Source organism: Chelon labrosus (genome assembly GCF_963514085.1).
Source record: "Chelon labrosus genome assembly, chromosome: 19".
NCBI lineage: Eukaryota > Metazoa > Chordata > Actinopteri > Mugiliformes > Mugilidae > Chelon > Chelon labrosus.
Window position 1 is genome coordinate 352,019 of NC_140352.1, and position 16,269 is coordinate 368,287.

At 44.4% G+C, this 16,269-nt stretch overlaps 1 protein-coding gene across 2 annotated transcripts in view; it reads right to left on the reverse strand.

The window, feature by feature from the left end:
- Positions 1–9,985: 9,985 nt before the first annotated feature.
- Positions 9,986–16,269, reverse strand: part of LOC311504594 (pleckstrin homology domain-containing family A member 1-like) — a 12,581-nt gene continuing 6,297 nt past the window's right edge. The window contains exons 5-13 of one of the 2 annotated variants that reach the window (XR_014699632.1): positions 16,038–16,135; positions 15,589–15,711; positions 14,284–14,421; positions 14,138–14,206; positions 13,413–13,477; positions 13,270–13,333; positions 12,658–12,747; positions 10,402–11,617; positions 9,986–10,180 (exon numbers count right to left, since the gene is read on the reverse strand). Coding sequence is in view for 1 of the 2 variants with exons in the window: in XM_084567782.1 (XP_084423908.1) it covers positions 11,288–11,617; positions 12,658–12,747; positions 13,270–13,333; positions 13,413–13,477; positions 14,138–14,206; positions 14,284–14,421; positions 15,589–15,711; positions 16,038–16,135 (977 nt within the window). In the remaining variant the exon portion in view is untranslated. Of the gene's footprint in view, positions 11,618–12,657; positions 12,748–13,269; positions 13,334–13,412; positions 13,478–14,137; positions 14,207–14,283; positions 14,422–15,588; positions 15,712–16,037; positions 16,136–16,269 lie in introns of both variants that reach the window. The other variant, XM_084567782.1, reaches the window with a different exon arrangement.

Below are 16,269 nucleotides of genomic sequence, written 5' to 3' on the forward strand. Positions count from 1 at the left end.
CAACCCCTTCTATGTCCCAACTGGGTTGACGCATCCCCAATCACCCACACCTTAAAAAAAAAAAAAAAAAAAAAAAAAACGCAACAAGCTTTTTTATACCCATATTAAAGGCAGCATGTTTAATCATGGAATAGCTTAAATTCTCCATTCAATTGGCTGTTTTCACACTAACTCAAATGCATATTCTGTACACAGGTATAAGGTACATATTTGGCCAAAGGAACAATATCAATCTATAGTGGTTAAGAGAGAGAATAAGAAAGAGAGAGCGTTTGCCATTGCAATTCCACAGTTCATTCATACTCATTCAACATGAGAGTAGCCAGTGAGAAAAAAAACATATTAATATTGAGTTGTTCAATCTTCTGATGCCCTTTCTGTGGTCCTTTCTGTGTGTAGTCTGCATGTTCTCCCTGTGTCTGCGTGGGTTCTCTCCAGGTTCTCCAGCTTCCTCCCACCGTCCAAAGACATGCTGGTTAGGTTCATTGGTGATTCTAAATTGGCCGTAGGTGTGAGTGTCTCTCTGTGTTAGCCCTGTGGTAGAATGGAGACCTGTCCAGGGTGGACCCCCCCTCTAGACCAGTGACAGCTGGGATAGGCTCCAGCAGACCCCCGCGACCCTTAACAGGAATAACCGGGTATAGAAGATGAATGAATGAATGAATGCTTTGACTGAAGGTTTAGATTTATAATTTTCTATTTTTGGCTTTCACACTGAGAAAAAAATCCCAACTAGATGATTGCAAGTGATCGTAAAGGGGTCCATGCCGTGGCGAAGTCATCCCCGAGCGGGACGCAGAAGCATAAGTCACCAGTAGCGCCCCCTATTGACTGTATTACACCATACTTGTTGGCCTTGTAAGGAGTCATCCACAGATTATTACTGTCAAATTTCAAGCAGTTTGCGATATATAAACATGTAGTCATTGTAGCGCCCCCTACAGCCCGAATGTCACAAAACTTGGCATGATTGTATGCAAGCGTATTATAATGATGGCTGCTAAGTTTCATAAAGATTGGGTGAATACTTCAAAAGTTATAGGCCTTAAAGTCATATAAAATGTTTCCATGCTACTTGTAGCGCCCCCTGTTGATGTAATGTCACGCAACTTGATGGGCGTCTACACAATATGTTACAGATTGTGTATTCCAAATTTCATGAAGTTAGCTATTGCAGTTTTTGAGATATTGAAATGTTGCTTTTGTAGCGCCCCCTAGAGACCAAGGGTCACAAAAGTTGGGGTGCTTGTACAGAATCATATTATTATCAATGATATGAAGTTTGACTAAGTTTGGGTAAATACTTCACAAAAAATTAGTTTTGGAGTTAAACTGTGCCACGCCATAAAATTAATCAGCCATTAACTTTGTAATCAATAACTCTGCTAAAGTTCTTTTGAGAACTTTTCATCATCTTTGTCCATAAATGATACATGCCAAGTCTGGTGAGAATTGGATGAACGGGCTAGGAGGAGTTGCTTTAGCTTTGAAGTGAAAAAAATGGCAGGTGGAAATGGGCGTGGCCTAGTCCATTAGAACCATGGCTATATAAGGAATCAGAGGGGTTTCTAGAGCACATGGTTCTAAAGATATGAGCCAAAATGTAAATTGGCTTATTATAGCGCCACCTAGCTGTAGACAAGACTAAATGTGTTACACTCATACATGAAATACAGGCTATGGAACATTAGGACACATGATAAAAATGTGCACAACCAATATATTGATGGCACACAGAGAGTTAGCCACAGGAACGCGCCAAGGACACGAGCCTAACCTAGTTTGTGAGAGATTGTGCAATCCGAGGCTCGGCTCAGCTCGCTGCTGCCTCAACTCACGTCTTTCCCTGTGTTCACACAAAAAATTCATAAATTCAGCGATTCTGACTATAAAAATAATCGAAATGACTGGAATCATACAGAAATCGCATTATATCACAGACCAATGGAAAAATAGTATGATTTATTTTATTGTCATTACTTTTCATGATGTACGTAATCCCTGCTCTAGAAGGTTAACTCTGCTCTGTTCTACCTCCACCAGTTACTAACAACATTTAAATCCAGCTCCATCATGGATTCATACTTTGTAAATGCTAACTCCACACAGAGCTAATGTAGCTAGCTAGCTAATGAAAATCTCTCTGATGTAAAGGTTATCTTGAGGTCGGTTAGTTTACAGCACAACTACTCATAGCATCAAATTGCTTGAACATACATAAGCATTATATTAACTTCCTAAAATGTATGCGACGTGTACTTTAGTCCCACCCACAAACATGGAGGGGGCAGGACTTATGACTATACTGCAGTCAGCCACCAGGGGGAGCTCCACGTGCTTTTGGGACCTTTAATGGCGTCCACTGGTTTCTACAGTCTATGACCTGCAGCCCGAGAACATTAATCTGACGGATCTACATGAAGACACCAGTACTGACGGTGTTTCTGTCTGCAGCTCTGTCCTGTCATCCAGAACGATGTCGTGCATCACCTCAACTCTGAGCTGGAGAAAATCACGAAGCCGATCAAGCTGAATGTACTAAATACAAAACTATACATTGATGAATCTCTGAGTGGCAGCATTGCTGTGACGCCCCACTGCCTGGACGTACCATTCAGGGTAAGAATCAGTCACCTACAACCATCTGATCAATAAGGTCTTCATTGTTATAAGAGGAATGAACTGGTCTGTGTGTTTCAGGGATTGGTGTACAGGCCGGGCCAGACCGCCAGGACTACTCCGGGTTCAGAGCCCATTCTCAGAGAGACTCAGCTGATGGCTTACCTGGGTGTCTCAGAGTCTGTCTTCAACAGCGCCGGCATGTCGCTCTACTCATCAGGACCGTTTCACCTCACCATCCCAGAGGCACGGACAGTGAACGCCTCACAGAACCTTCACACTTTATACTGTCATATTAAAAACTATCCAGGATTCATTCACCTCTGTTCTCTCCACAGAGCGATAAGGTTACAAATAAAGTTCTGGAGGCTGTGGGACTTCCTAAGGTATGAAAACACTACAAATACCCTTAGGCACACCAGTGAAACCAGTCCTGCTCTAAGTCTTCATGAAGGTTCTGGTGTTTGGCTTTAGTTTCTAATAATGGAGAGAGATGTTGATTCAACTGTGTTTTCATTGTGTAGAACTATTGACACATGTTCCTAAAATTTTGTCATAGTAGTCAGTCGGCTAGACTAAATGACAGAAACACTCAATCCAGTTTAACAGAATCACAAACTCCTAATATCTGGATGTGTTCTGGCCCCACCCCTTTTACCAAGGACGCATCGGGAGGTAACTTGACTTGGTTTAGGAAGGTATCCCAGAATGCATTTCAAGTACACTGCTGTTCCTGTTACATGCGGACCATTCTCCAGAGTCAGACCAAACGTTCAAAGTAAAACAACAAACAGAACTAGGTGATCGTAAGCGATCATAAAGGGGTCCATGCCGTGGCGAAGTCTTGTATGCAGCCTTCCACTGATGCCATTGCCTCAGTCTGCCACTAGAGGGACTCATAGGCTAAAGCAGGTGGGAAAAGACCTGACAGGAGGCCAAGTGTCACCTGTTGCGCCCGCCATAGACGTATTACACCAAACTTGGTGGTCTTGTAAGAAGTCATCCAGAAGTTTACTGTGGTGGTTTGTGAGATATAAACATGTAGTTGTTGTAGCGCCCCCTGCAGCCTGAATTTCACGAAACTTGATGATGATTGTACGCAAGCATATCATAATAATGGTTGCTAAGTTTCATAAGGATTGGGTGAATATTTCACTTTGTTGCATGGACCCCTAATAAAAGTCCAGGACTGAAACTCATGAAGAAGAACTAACATGTCTCTTTCTGTCTGACTGTGTTTCTACTGAAGGGTGATGTTCAGGTGCAGCTCAGCAAGCCTCCGACTGCCATCATCTCTGAGAAAGGGCTCTCTGTTACCGTGGCAGCCAGAGCCCAGTCTCTGGTAAAACCTGCTCCGCCTGCTGTCCCTGTGGTAAGAACATTAACGATATGATAGTGATCCACTCAGCTGTTTCTTCTTCTACAAATAAACTGTCAAACTCTCTGTGTCCTCCAGTCCTGTCAGATCGACGTGAAGGTGGTCCTCAAAGGAAGTCATCTGTTTCTGCTCGCTGAATCCACCAAGTAAACTCAAACACCCTCCGCCACCCTCTACACAGGATCACATGTTCCACTGAGTCACTGAGTGGAACATGTGATCAGGTAGTCTCAGGTAGTTGTTATAACAACTACCTGAGACTACCTGAGACTACTTGATCACATGTTCCACTCAGCGTCTATAATAACTGACTCTAAACCTTTTCCAGGTGTAAGTCCAAACCCAAAACATTGAAGGGAATCTTGGCGGTAAGAAACCAGAAACCAGATGTGTAATCAATCAACATTCACTAATCTCTCATGAATAATCAATAATCAGTCTCTAATAATGAAATGCTGTTTTGTGCAGAGTGGGCTCTTCAACATCGGCCTTCAAAAGAAGATTAAAGGACTCTTGGAGAGTAAGAACTGACACATTCAACAGGATTATAATCTATAATCTATAATCTAACATATAATATATAATAATCATGTGTGCAGATCTGTTTGATAAAGGACTACCTATACCTCTACCTGAAGGAGTGGGCTTCACCAAGGGAACCATCCAATATCACCGGGTGAGATACTACCTTTTACTATTATCTGGCAGTAACAGGTAGTATTGGGTAGTGTCGGGTAGTAACAGGTAGTATCCTGATACTACATGTTGTGTCAGTGTGTGATGTTGGTTCTTGTTTCCAGGGCTTCCTGGTGGTTGGAGGAGACCTGAGCATGACTCGGGCTGGGAAGCTGAAGGTGGTGAAGATACTGGGCAGATAACAGCATCATCGTTCATCTTTCAGACGCTCTTCTTCTTCTTCTCCTTCTTCCTGTTACCTCTACTTCTTGTCTGCAGACAGTCAGACTGTTCACATCACATAAAAGTACCACAACAGCAATGTACCAGTACTGCCTTGTACTGCAGCCATTCACTCTGTCTCTGCAATAAAAGCTTCAGCATCCCAGAGTGTCCAGTCTCTGTAACAAAGCTTTCAATCAGTCCTCTCATGACTCCCATCATGCATCACAGTCCTACCATCAATGGTCTTATTGCATCCTGTATAGTAGAGATGAAGGCTGGTGGAGGAAGGATTGAATTCAGGGATACTAACCAACCCAATCACAACACATTAACGTCCACATTGAAATCACGTTTTAATTCACCTCTGAATGAGGATCAAACAGCTGACAGACGTTTACATGATGTGTTCACGTCAGATCAGCAGCAGAACTTCTAATGAATTCACAGTAAATGGTTCTGAATGATGAAGAGAGCTTTGGGTATTTCAGCATTAGACAACAAACCACAACACAACAGCAGCAAACACACAAACGACGGCTGAGATGTTTTCTCTGAAGTGATGAGGCCAACGTTTTTATTTTCTCTCACAGAACAATAGAAAGATGAAGGAACATGATGTCCTCATTAGAAAGTGTGACTGAGATAGAGGAGGCGTGGTTCACTGTGGTTGGATGGAGATGGGTCTGTTCAGTGAGGTGTAATGAACAGCTTGGCCTCTAGAGGTCGGCGGTGAGGCCCTTTCCTGCTCTGGTTTCATAAACAGATGATTCAGGACGTCCTGAAGCCTCTGGGACCATCAGCTTCATCCATCTTCCTGCCTCTCTGTGTTTGTTTCCTCCCTCGTCGCCATGGAGACGGACTCGAGAGGATCCTCGTGGATGATGTCAGGACTGAGAAGTGAATCAGAGTCGGGCGTTTTCATGTTTTCGTGTTCTTCGAAGGATCTGCTCGGCCGAAGAGTCCAGAGAGTTTCATGGTGACCCAAGAGTCCGTGGAGACGTCCGTGAAGGTGGAGCGGCGTTCCTCGATAGACTGCAGGTGGTTTTTAGATCCTAGTGGTTTCTACTGGTTGTTGAAGGGCGTCAGAGTTTCACAGTCTGGAGAGAACTCACCCTGCTGGTTTTGATCCCTGAAGATCCTCCAGGAGACATTAGAAGGTCTGGATGGAAAATAATAAATAATTATTTTAATGAGGACGATGGATAAATCTGTTAAATTTAAAGCTTAAAAGTTTAGAATTAAAGCTCTATTGATCCAGTCAGTGGGAGTGATGGGGAAGTGTTCAGGTGTTCACCCTGGTCTGGTCCTGTAGATGTCCTACTGTTTTACAGATCCTTCCTGTCCTGGGCAGTTTTTAGGTTCATCCAAGCAAAACTCAGAAAACAAGGAGCCACAAGAAGATGAACCAAAACAGAGTAAGAGCAAATAATAAAGGCAGAAATACTGAGGCTAACGAGGCTAACGAGGCTAACAAGGCTAACGAGGCTAACGAGGCTAACGAGGCCCAGGTGAGAGCACACCAGGACAAACCAGTCATATGATCAGTGGAGCAGACAGGAAGTGAAGCAGGACAGAAGACACCAGGGAAGAAAGAAAATGGAAACACAAAGAAAACCAAACAACAGTACAGAACATGTTCTGAACGATCTCACCAGCCCAACACAGGTTTGAGTCAGACTGAGTGAGATAGTGAGTTTGATTAATTTTAAGGTTTACAGCTACAGTCCATCTGAGCTGATGCAATAAACAACAGGACAGACGGCAAATCATCACATTATTTTCCTCCTTTGAAGCTGGAATCCACTTTGCCTTCGATTCAGTTTCCTTGATCTTTGTTAGATTAATAAATTATCTGGTATTTCTACTGTTTCCTTGAAGAGCTTCAGAAGGAGATATAATGAGTCAGTGTCGAAGCTCGGTTGGATCCTTGAAGATCCTCCAGTTGTTCCTGAGGAATCCAACGGCTCCTTGAGCTCAGAACTTCAGATCTGTCCAAGATCTAATCTGACACTGTGAAGGATCCACATCCAAATTAAATGATGTTCATGTGTGATCAATAAAGAGCTGCAGGTCTTTAACAGAGTTCACTGATGTATTATTCAGAACATGGTGAGAGCAGACGTTAGCAGACTCCTCCAGGCCTTTATTCACACCTTCACACATGCAGCTGGTTAAACTCCACAGCTCTGCTCTGATGAGTCAATCAGTCATTTCTTCTTCTTGTTTAAATTTTTCTTTTCTTTCCATCAACGTCGAGATGAGTCAGAGTTAAACAGATAAATGAAGGAAAAGCTCCGGCCTCTCTCAGCGGGACAGCTCATCGTTCTGTTTATGAAGTGGAGACTCTGGAGGCCGTTCAAACCCTCGGCTCGGCTTTTCCCAGAAACCCTCGGTGTGTATATGTATGTGTAACATCAATCTAATTCCTCTCCGGCTGACTGTGTCAGCAGTAACGTTGGAGTTTCTCTGTGTTCGTCAGTGTGCATCGTTCAGGACTGAACCAGAGCTGCTCTTTGATGGCTCAGGATCCCCCAACACTCATCAGCTCATTGATCCTCTTCCTGTGCTGCGGCTTTTCAAAGATTTGATCAGTTTCTTCTGTTCTTCCTCTGGTCCCGGCTGATGCTGTCCCATCACATGTCCTCCTGAGCTCCTGTCCTCCCGAGCTCCTGTCCTATGAGCTAATGTCCTCACTGCAGCTCTCATTTTGATGGTTGAATCTCCAGCGGTGTGTCTGCAGACAGGACTTGTTGCTCTGTTCTTATTGGCATCGTCACAGCTTCCTCTCAAAGCCTGAGCTGGCAGCAGGGTTTGGTTTGTGAGGGAACAGACGGTGCTTTCCTATGAAGTCTCACTCGCAGGAAAACAATTCAAATCTGAACCGAGAGCCATTAAATATCTGAGAGAGAAACGCTGAGCATGCTGATGGGTTGTGTAACTGGGAAATAAATCAGCCTCAGATCAGGGCATTCAGTTTAACTCACACTTTTATTTGACAGAAAAACATCTTCTCTGCTGCATTCATTGTTCGATGCAGCAAATTCTAAGAGAAAATGTCAGGACATCTGTCCATGAGCTGAATGTGAAGAGAAACTGGGTCATGCAGCAAGACAACGAGCCCAAGAACACAAGTGGTTCTACAAAAGAACGGTTAAAGAAGAACAAGGTGAATGTTTAGGAACGGCCAAGTCAAAGTCCTGACCTTAATCCAATAGAAATGTTGTGGAAGGACCTGAATGTGACCTCCTTCCTTTGGTAGTGTGAACACACAATGAGTCCTGGGTCACATTAAAGACCACCTACTCAACAGGGCTGATCTGAGGAAGAGGAGTTTAACTCATTCATTCAACCACTAGTAGAAATGATCACATGAATCAGTGATGTCTGTTCATTAGTAATGAGAGCCTTTTAAAAGATTCTGGTCTTGGAGCTGAGAACCAAACTAAACTAGAAACTAATCTGAACTGGAATCAACTCAGGAAATCAATCAGATCTTAAGATGTGAGAGTCTTTCCATCTGGTTCCAACATCTGGATCATGTCTCCAAGTCAACAAGCAGCTGTTGATGGTTCTGATCCAGCGGTAGGTAGAGATCCATTAGAGACAGCAGCTGCTACAATATTCTACTGACCACATGATGGCGCTGCTGATTTACAGACAAACAAACTGAGATCAGATCTCCAGTGCTGGCTGGGGACGCATGTGGAGACACATTTAGGTTAAGACCAGGTGGAGACACAGGGACTTAGAGATGGACAGGTGAGACCAGGTGAGACCAGGTGAGACCAGGTGTGATCAGTTTCCTCCCGCATGACTTCTTGCTGAGATGAGATGACATTTAGTGTGTAAACATGTTGAAATGTTCCTTTAACTGTGACTGAATATCAGAAGAATTCTTATTTGAACTTGTCTTGTTCTCAGTCGTCGTGTTCATGAAGGTTTTTACCAGAAGCTGTTCACTGACATGAAGCTTAGATTGAACTCTGCTGACGTCCATGAAGACTCTCATCAGGTGCTTTGTGTTTGTTTAAATGAGTTTTCTAACGTCAGCCTGGGTCACATTGTTCAGAGCCACGTCCAGGCGCGTTTAAGAGGAACCAGATGGTCCACGTGACCCAACAGAACCAGCACCTCAGCTGCTCGGTGAGTCACAGAGAACAGAGGAAACACTCCAGCTGCCCTTCAAAATAAAACTCCACCTGTGTTTACTGAATGAAGTCGCTGAAATTAAAACTCTTAACACACAGAGTTCACCAGGAAGAAGTCTGAGGCTCCTTCAGGGACCTTCTCTCATCGACTGTGTCTGGATCAGAGCAGATGTTACATAACCAGCTGCTTCCAGTTTTTGTTCCTTTTAAAGTTATTTCACTCAATAAAACCTGAAGCTTCGTGTGGACACCGTCTCTGAATCATCTGGATCAGTAAATTCTACTGTTTCAGCCTCTGCTTCATTTTCTGCCAAAAACAATAAACTGATCTAATCTGTTTTCCCATAATGCACCTGGGCAGGAATATAACGTTTTATATGTGAGGTCAGTTTGATCAAATGAGTCCTGGATGAGAAACAACATGAAGTCAGGACAGAGTCTGAGGAGCTTCGCTGACACCTGGTGGACAAACCAGGTGTCTCTGTCTGTCCACTAAGGGGACAGAGACTTTAAATTGAAATTTGGTTCTGGTTTATAAAAATAATTCTTTTATGGGAGATTATTATTCAAATGTTTCTGAACTGACCTTTTGTCTGGTATTAAAATATCTGACAGATCCAGTATCTGAGCTTTAATCTGAGCGGATCAGCTGTTTGAGGAGTGGATCAGCTGTGGATCAGCTGTTTGATGAGATCAACGAGACTTTCTGACAAAAAGAAAACCGATATATACTACAACTGTAGGAGAACCAGGAGAACCAGGGGAACCAGGGGAACAAGAAGAACCGGAGGAACTGAGAGGAACCAAGAGGAACAAGGAGAACCAAGAGAAGGCAGGAGAACCAGGGCAACCAGGAGGAACTGAAGGGAACGAGGAGAACCAGAGGAATCAGATGAATCAAGAGAACCAGAAAACCAGGAGAACCTGGAGAACCATAGGAATCTGTTCAGATATTTTTTAATAAATAGAGAACACAGTGTTTGAATCACACTCGTCTTATTTGTAGAAACATCAGGAACGAGTCCAGAACACGTTTGTAGAAAAAACAACATGTGTGAAGAGAAATATGATGATCAGAGTAAAACCAGGAGGAAGAGAACAAAACATCATAGACACCTGTCAATCAATCTATCACCTGTCAATCAATCAATCAATCAATCAATCAATCAATCAATCAATCAATCAATCAATCAATCAATCAATCAATCTATCTATCTATCTATCGCCTGTCAATCAATCAATCTATCTATCTATCTATCTATCTATCTATCTATCTATCTATCTATCTATCTATCTATCTATCTATCTATCTATCTATCTATCTATCACCTGTCAATCAATCAATCAATCTATCACCTGTCAATCAATCTATCACCTGTCAATCAATCAATCAATCAATCACCAATCAATCTATTTATCTACCTATCTATCTATCTATCTATCTATCTATCTATCTATCTATCTATCTATCTATCTATCTATCTATCACCTGTCAATCAATCAATCAATCTATCTATCACCTGTCAATCAATCTATCACCTGTCAATCAATCAATCAATCAATCAATCACCAATCTATCTATCTATCTATCTATCTATCTATCTATCTATCTATCTATCTATCTATCTATCTATCTATCTATCTATCACCTGTCAGTCAATCAATCAATCAATCAATCAATCATCAATCAATCAATCAATCAATCAATCAATCAATCAATCAATCAATCTATCTATCACCTGTCAATCAATCAATCAATCTATCTATCTATCAATCACATGTCAATCAATCAATCAATCAATCAATCAATCACCACAGACTGATCTGATGTAACGAAGCTTCTGTTTGGTTAATAAATGTAACAACCTCAGTCTCATTAACTGAATTAATTCATTAGAAGCTTCCTCGCTGTCGCTGAACTGCTGGTGAAGGCAGCTGAACGGAGGCTCTCCTGGTTAGCATGCTAGCTGGTTAAATGCTAATGCTAGCTGGCTACATGCTAACACTGAAATACAGCCACAGTGGTTGGATTTGTGCTGCAGATCAAAGTTGTCAGCTCCAGAATAATTATTCACAGACGAGAAGAGGAAACATGAACAGAACATGAAGCAGGATTAAAGACAAACGGACTCTGGTCAAACATTAGTGAATGATTAACTCATCGTTAAGTATTAATTAACGACTCATTAATCGTCTTTGTATTTGAAGCATCACTGGTATAAAAGCTGGTCCCACAGTCGGATCAGATCAGCGTCGTCTGCAGCTCTGAGCTCTGGGCCGGTCTCTGCTTCAGCTCCTCCTCCAGATGCCTCCATGTCTCCTGCTCCTCCTTCACTCCGACGGCTGCAGCGCCTCCTGCAGCGAGAGGCGGGAGCGCGGTGGAGGCAGCGCCACCATCACCGACTGGACGCCGCTCAGCCTCCGTGGCAGGAGGCCCAGGAAGCCGTCCTGATGGGGGGAGTCCAGACGGAGGCTGAGCGCCCGCTGAGGAGGAAGAGGAGGAGGAAGGCTGCAGGTGATGGAGCTCCTGGTCCAGGGAGTAGTAGAAGATAGAGGAGGGGTCACTGTGCTCCTGGAGAGAGAGAAGAAGAAGAAGGAGAGGAGGTGAGAGGAAGAAGAGGAGGAGGAGGATGATGATGAAGGATGGATGACGGATGAGCGTGATGAAGATCATGTTGTTGAAGACAGGAAATGAGACGTTTACTGACGGACTGGTCGAGTTCTTAAAGGTTTTAGTTCTTTATTCGAGTTGAGTTAATATTTGATCTGATCTTGGTTCAGTCCGTTAGTGAACGAAGACGAAGAAGCTTCACATGAAACTTTGAGACGAGGCACCTAGGGAGGAGGGATGGGGGGGGGGGGGGATGGGGGGGAGGGATGAGGGAGGAGGGATGGGGGGGGATGGGGTGGGGGGGGATGGGGGAGGAGGGGTCACAGTCTGGATTAGATCAGGATGAAGCTCTGGTTCACACTCAGGAACGCTGTGGAGGTTAGAAGAGGGTCACGACCTGAGGAGGAGGAGGATGAGGATGATGAAGATGATGATGATGGATCAATATAAGAAAGACAGAGATGAAGATGGAGGACAGACAGAGAGAGAGACCCGAAACAGAGAATACCTCTGAAAACATGGAGTGGACAAACGACGAGTCTGACGGACCTGGAAACAGTTACATCATCATCATCATCATCATCATCATCATCATCATCTCTGTATCCACTAGAAAACACATGTGGCCTCATTCAGACCCGTGGACATTAACATGTATCCAGGTTAAACAGGTCCAGGTGTGAACACAGGTCTTCTCACACCTGGACCTGTTCTGGGAGCTGAGGAGTTGTCGTGTGGTGAAGTTGTTGGTCTGCAGTGACGTCTTCCTGTCTCCAGGTGGCGACACTTGATCAGATCACGCATGAACTACACAGACCTCCTTCAGTAAACATTCATTATGACACAGAGCAGAATGAACCAGTGATGGATCTGATCTGGTGTTTGGTGCAATAAGAAGAATATGAAATGTACAAACTACGCTAGGAGCATGTAAACAGAGCAGCTGGTGGCGGATAAGAGTCCTATCTGCCCTTCATTAAACCTTAATTAAAGTTACCTACAGTGTTAGCGGAGCGTCCTGGGCCTCGCTGAGCTACGATGGCTCCTGAGACGGCCTTGATCCAGCTGTGCATGTCCTCTGGACTGTCGGTCTGAACGAGACGGACACAGATCCCAGATTAGAGTCGTGTTTGTTGTCACTTCCACAGTGACTTAATAAAAACATCCAGACGTGTCAGAAACTGTTTCTACACAGAGACGTTTAGACGTTAATAAAAATGACTCCAAACATCCTGAAAGTGGAGAGAGAACCCAAACACACATGAAACACAAATACTAGACTGGTGTATCTGGACTTGTAAAATGAGCCAATATTACATATCAGAGAGGTGCTCCTCTAGGATCCAATCAGAGTCCATGTGTTCAGAAGTGTTTCCATCAATGTAATGAGACTCAGGTGTGGTTCAGTTCCTGGTTCAGTTTAAATAAATCAGGTTTTGTCTGATTTATATAAAAACTGTTCAGAGTCAGAGCGACGATGATAAACCTGTAAACTGAATTTATAACGTAATACAACGACTACAGAGATCTTAACAGTGAAGACATCGTCTACAGACGCTCTCAGGAAGCTTCTCTGGTTTTTTAACTACAGTGATGGTGTCCAGGTGTGTCACCTGTATGTAGAAGGTTCTGGAGGTGGTGACCATCTCAAACAGATTGTCCCTCATCATGAGCTCGCTGCAGGACAGAGCAGAGACCACATATTAAATGATGTCCTCTCAGAGTGAACCAGCGTCCCGTCTCCCGTCCCACTGACCTCTGCTTACACTCCTGGACCTTCAGGATCTCCTTCAGTGGGACGACTCTCAGCGGCTCCCGCTCCTGGAGACGTGGAGGACAGACGTTCATTCATTATAAATAACAAACTAAATGTGTCTGACTCTATCTTCTCTCCTCTACATGTCAGAGTTAATGTTCTACCTCTGAGTTCATAGACGACCTCTGACATTATTACACATTACTGGAGGACCAGGTAAAACTTTTTCCTGAGGAATCCCGTGTGAATCATCCAAGTCTGTGATTTATAAAGTAAATATCACTCCACTAATCTCTAACCAAACTTCTCCTAACACAGAGGTCCTGAGATAAAACTGATCCAAGTTTAGTTTCATCCAGAACGATGACGGCTGTGTTTCTGTAAAATGAATCCATGAAGGGTGATGAGATAAGTGACGCATTCATGTGTTCACCTGTAAAGGTGGAGCTGGTTTAAACACTGGTTCAGTCTCATCATTATAATTAATCTGAACGTGTAGAACATTAACTGTGACATGTAGAGGAGAGGAACCACAGACAGAGTCAGTGCAGTCAAACATGTTTACTTTATTCATGTGGATGGAGCTAAAGTCATAGACACAGAGACCGGGTGTGTCCAGGTATGTGATGAGCTCACAGGTAAATCATGTCAGGAATTCAGACTCATGTCGCTGCATGTAGAGAGAGAGAGCGAGAGAGAGAGAGTTCACCTGGTTTTTATCTCACCTGCTCAGATTTGAAGTAGCTCAGAGCGTTCTCATCCAGCAGGAAGTACCTCCTCTTCCAGGTCTTCATCTGAGAACAGAGAACAGACACAAACTCACGGATCATGAAGATCAGAACCCGTCCACCTCTGACTCTGAGCGTCTTACCACAGCTCCTTGTTTCACACAGAAGCCGGCCTTGATGACGCTGTGCTCCTGGACTCCTCTGGTCAGGAAGTAAGGCAGGTGATGCTGAGCTCGCTTCACAGTTCCTCGCTCCGACCCGTTCTGGCCCTCGGCCTGTTCCTGCAATCAAAGTACAGGGAACCAATGCACAGTGAACCAACGTACAGGGAACCAACAGACAGGGAACCAATGTACAACCAATGTACAGGGAACCAACGTACAGGAAACCAACAGACAGGGAACCAATGTACAGGGAACCAACAGACAGGGAACCAATGTACAACCAATGTACAGGCAACCAACGTACAGGGAACCAACAGACAGGGAACCAATGTACAGGGAACCAACGTACAGGGAACCAATGTACAACCAATGTACAGGGAACCAACAGACAGGGTGACAACAGACAGGGAACCAACGCACAGGGAACCAACGCACAGGGAACCAACAGACAGGGAACCAACGTACAGGGAACAAACAGACAGGGAACCAACGTACAGGGAACAAACAGACAGGGAACCAACGTACAGGGAACAAAAAGACAGGGAACCAACAGACAGGGAACAAACAGACAGGGAACCAACGCACAGGGAACCAACGCACAGGGAACCAACAGACAGGGAACCAACGTACAGGGAACCAACGTACAGGGAACAAACAGACAGGGAACCAACGTACAGGGAACAAACAGACAGGGAACCAACGTACAGGGAACCAACGTACAGGGAACAAACAGACAGGGAACCAACGTACAGGGAACAAACAGACAGGGAACCAACGTACAGGGAACCAACGTACAGGGAACAAACAGACAGGGAACCAACGTACAGGGAACAAACAGACAGGGAACCAACGTACAGGGAACAAACAGACAGGGAACCAACAGACAGGGAACCAATGTACAACCAATGTACAAGGAACCAACAGACAGGGAACAAACAGACAGGGAACCAACAGACAGGGAACCTATATACATTCAGTTAGTGTGCAGGTCTGAGGATGACGCTATAACACAATCAGGTCACAGAGTTAGCTTGGAGGCTAACCGTGATGCTAACACATGCTAACACAGCCTCAATCAGAGAGCAGTGTTCTCGTGTTCTCGTCATGACCCAGAGCTGCTGGTCTGTGTTCTCGTGTTCTCGTCATGATGCAGAGCTGCTGGTCTGTGTTCTCGTGTTCTCGTCATGACCCAGAGCTGCTGGTCCGTGCTGCTGCATGTCGGCTGGTTAGCGGCTGCATTCCAGCTCAGACAGGACGGGACGTGTCTCTGCAGGTGAGCGTTACCTGAGTGGCTGTGACGACCGGGACTCCTGCGATGATCTCCGTCTTGTACGAGCACTGTTTCGAGGTTCCCAGTGATTCCTGAGGATTCTCTGGAGCGCTGTGACCTTCTCCAGGCTTGGGCACCTGAAACTCAACCAGCAGATAAACATCAGCTCCTTTGAACTGGTTCTGGAAGTGTTTTAATTATTAAAGGATCAGTTATCGTTTCCTGCTGCACAGAAACATCTGCTGCCGTTTTAGAGAATTCCAACCATTGATTTATTTTACTTCAGTAGAAGCTAATTAATCAGAGTCCTGTCATTCTGAGCATCTCATGCCTGAACTGAACTCTCTCTGTTGTATGATGGGTAATTTTCCATCAGCTGAGGCCTGAGGCTGAAGACAGAGCGCCATGCAACAACATGAAGAAGTAGGTCAGCTATTGATTGGTGGGACGGCGCAGAGCTCACAGTGATCTTGGTGGCGTTGTTGAGGGCGCTGATCCACTCCACCAGGTCCTGCTGGTCGTTGGCCTGCAGGTACAGCTTCTTCATTCCTGCATTGATAACTGCAGAGATAGAGTGGCTTAGCCGTTAGCTGTTAGCCGCTAGCCTGATAATAAACAGAGGAAGACGAGGCGTTCGCTGTGACGTGGAAATCTAAAAATACGAATAGAGTTTGATTGTGGAGCTGGAGGATGTG